Source organism: Halyomorpha halys, unplaced genomic scaffold (genome assembly GCF_000696795.3).
Source record: "Halyomorpha halys isolate HHAL.00 unplaced genomic scaffold, Hhal_1.1 Scaffold242.1, whole genome shotgun sequence".
Taxonomy (NCBI): domain Eukaryota; kingdom Metazoa; phylum Arthropoda; class Insecta; order Hemiptera; family Pentatomidae; genus Halyomorpha; species Halyomorpha halys.
Window position 1 is genome coordinate 207,310 of NW_027106343.1, and position 493 is coordinate 207,802.

Consider the following 493-nt stretch of genomic DNA (forward strand, 5'->3'; position numbering starts at 1 on the left):
CCATTTATTTTTGTTGCAGAGGTTTCAACAGGCCGCAGAGAAAGTTAAAAGCGGTCTGAGTAAAAGGCCATCAGACAACGAACTATTAGACCTCTATGGTCTGTTCAAGCAAGCTACAGTCGGAGATGTAGACACCCGTGAGTACCACAAAACACATATATTTTTTTCTATACTCATACGTTTTATATACGCTATTTAATAAGTTGTTCAATAGTAAAAAATAAGTATAATAATATAAATATAAGTATAATAATAATAGCTTTATTGGCATCAGAATTGACAAAAAACTCTCCCCAAGGAAAGAATTTATAATAGATGGCTACAACAGGATAGTAGAAAGAAAAGAAAAACATAGATACATATACAAAAACATAAATAACAAAACAGAGTCCTTACAACCATACACCGAAAGGAAAACACAAAACTAAATATTCTTTAATTATGAGAGATAGTTGACCGTGGATGATAAATGAGGAGAAGATGGTTGGGGGTG

At 32.7% G+C, this 493-nt stretch overlaps 1 protein-coding gene across 1 annotated transcript in view; it reads left to right on the forward strand.

Moving 5' to 3' along the window:
- Positions 1 to 19: 19 nt before the first annotated feature.
- LOC106680102 (acyl-CoA-binding protein homolog) overlaps positions 20 to 493 on the forward strand; it is a gene marked incomplete at its 5' end in the record, with an annotated part of 6,028 nt that continues 5,554 nt past the window's right edge. Inside the window, 1 exon segment of the mRNA XM_067044689.1 lies at positions 20 to 137. Coding sequence (XP_066900790.1) covers positions 20 to 137 — 118 coding nt within the window.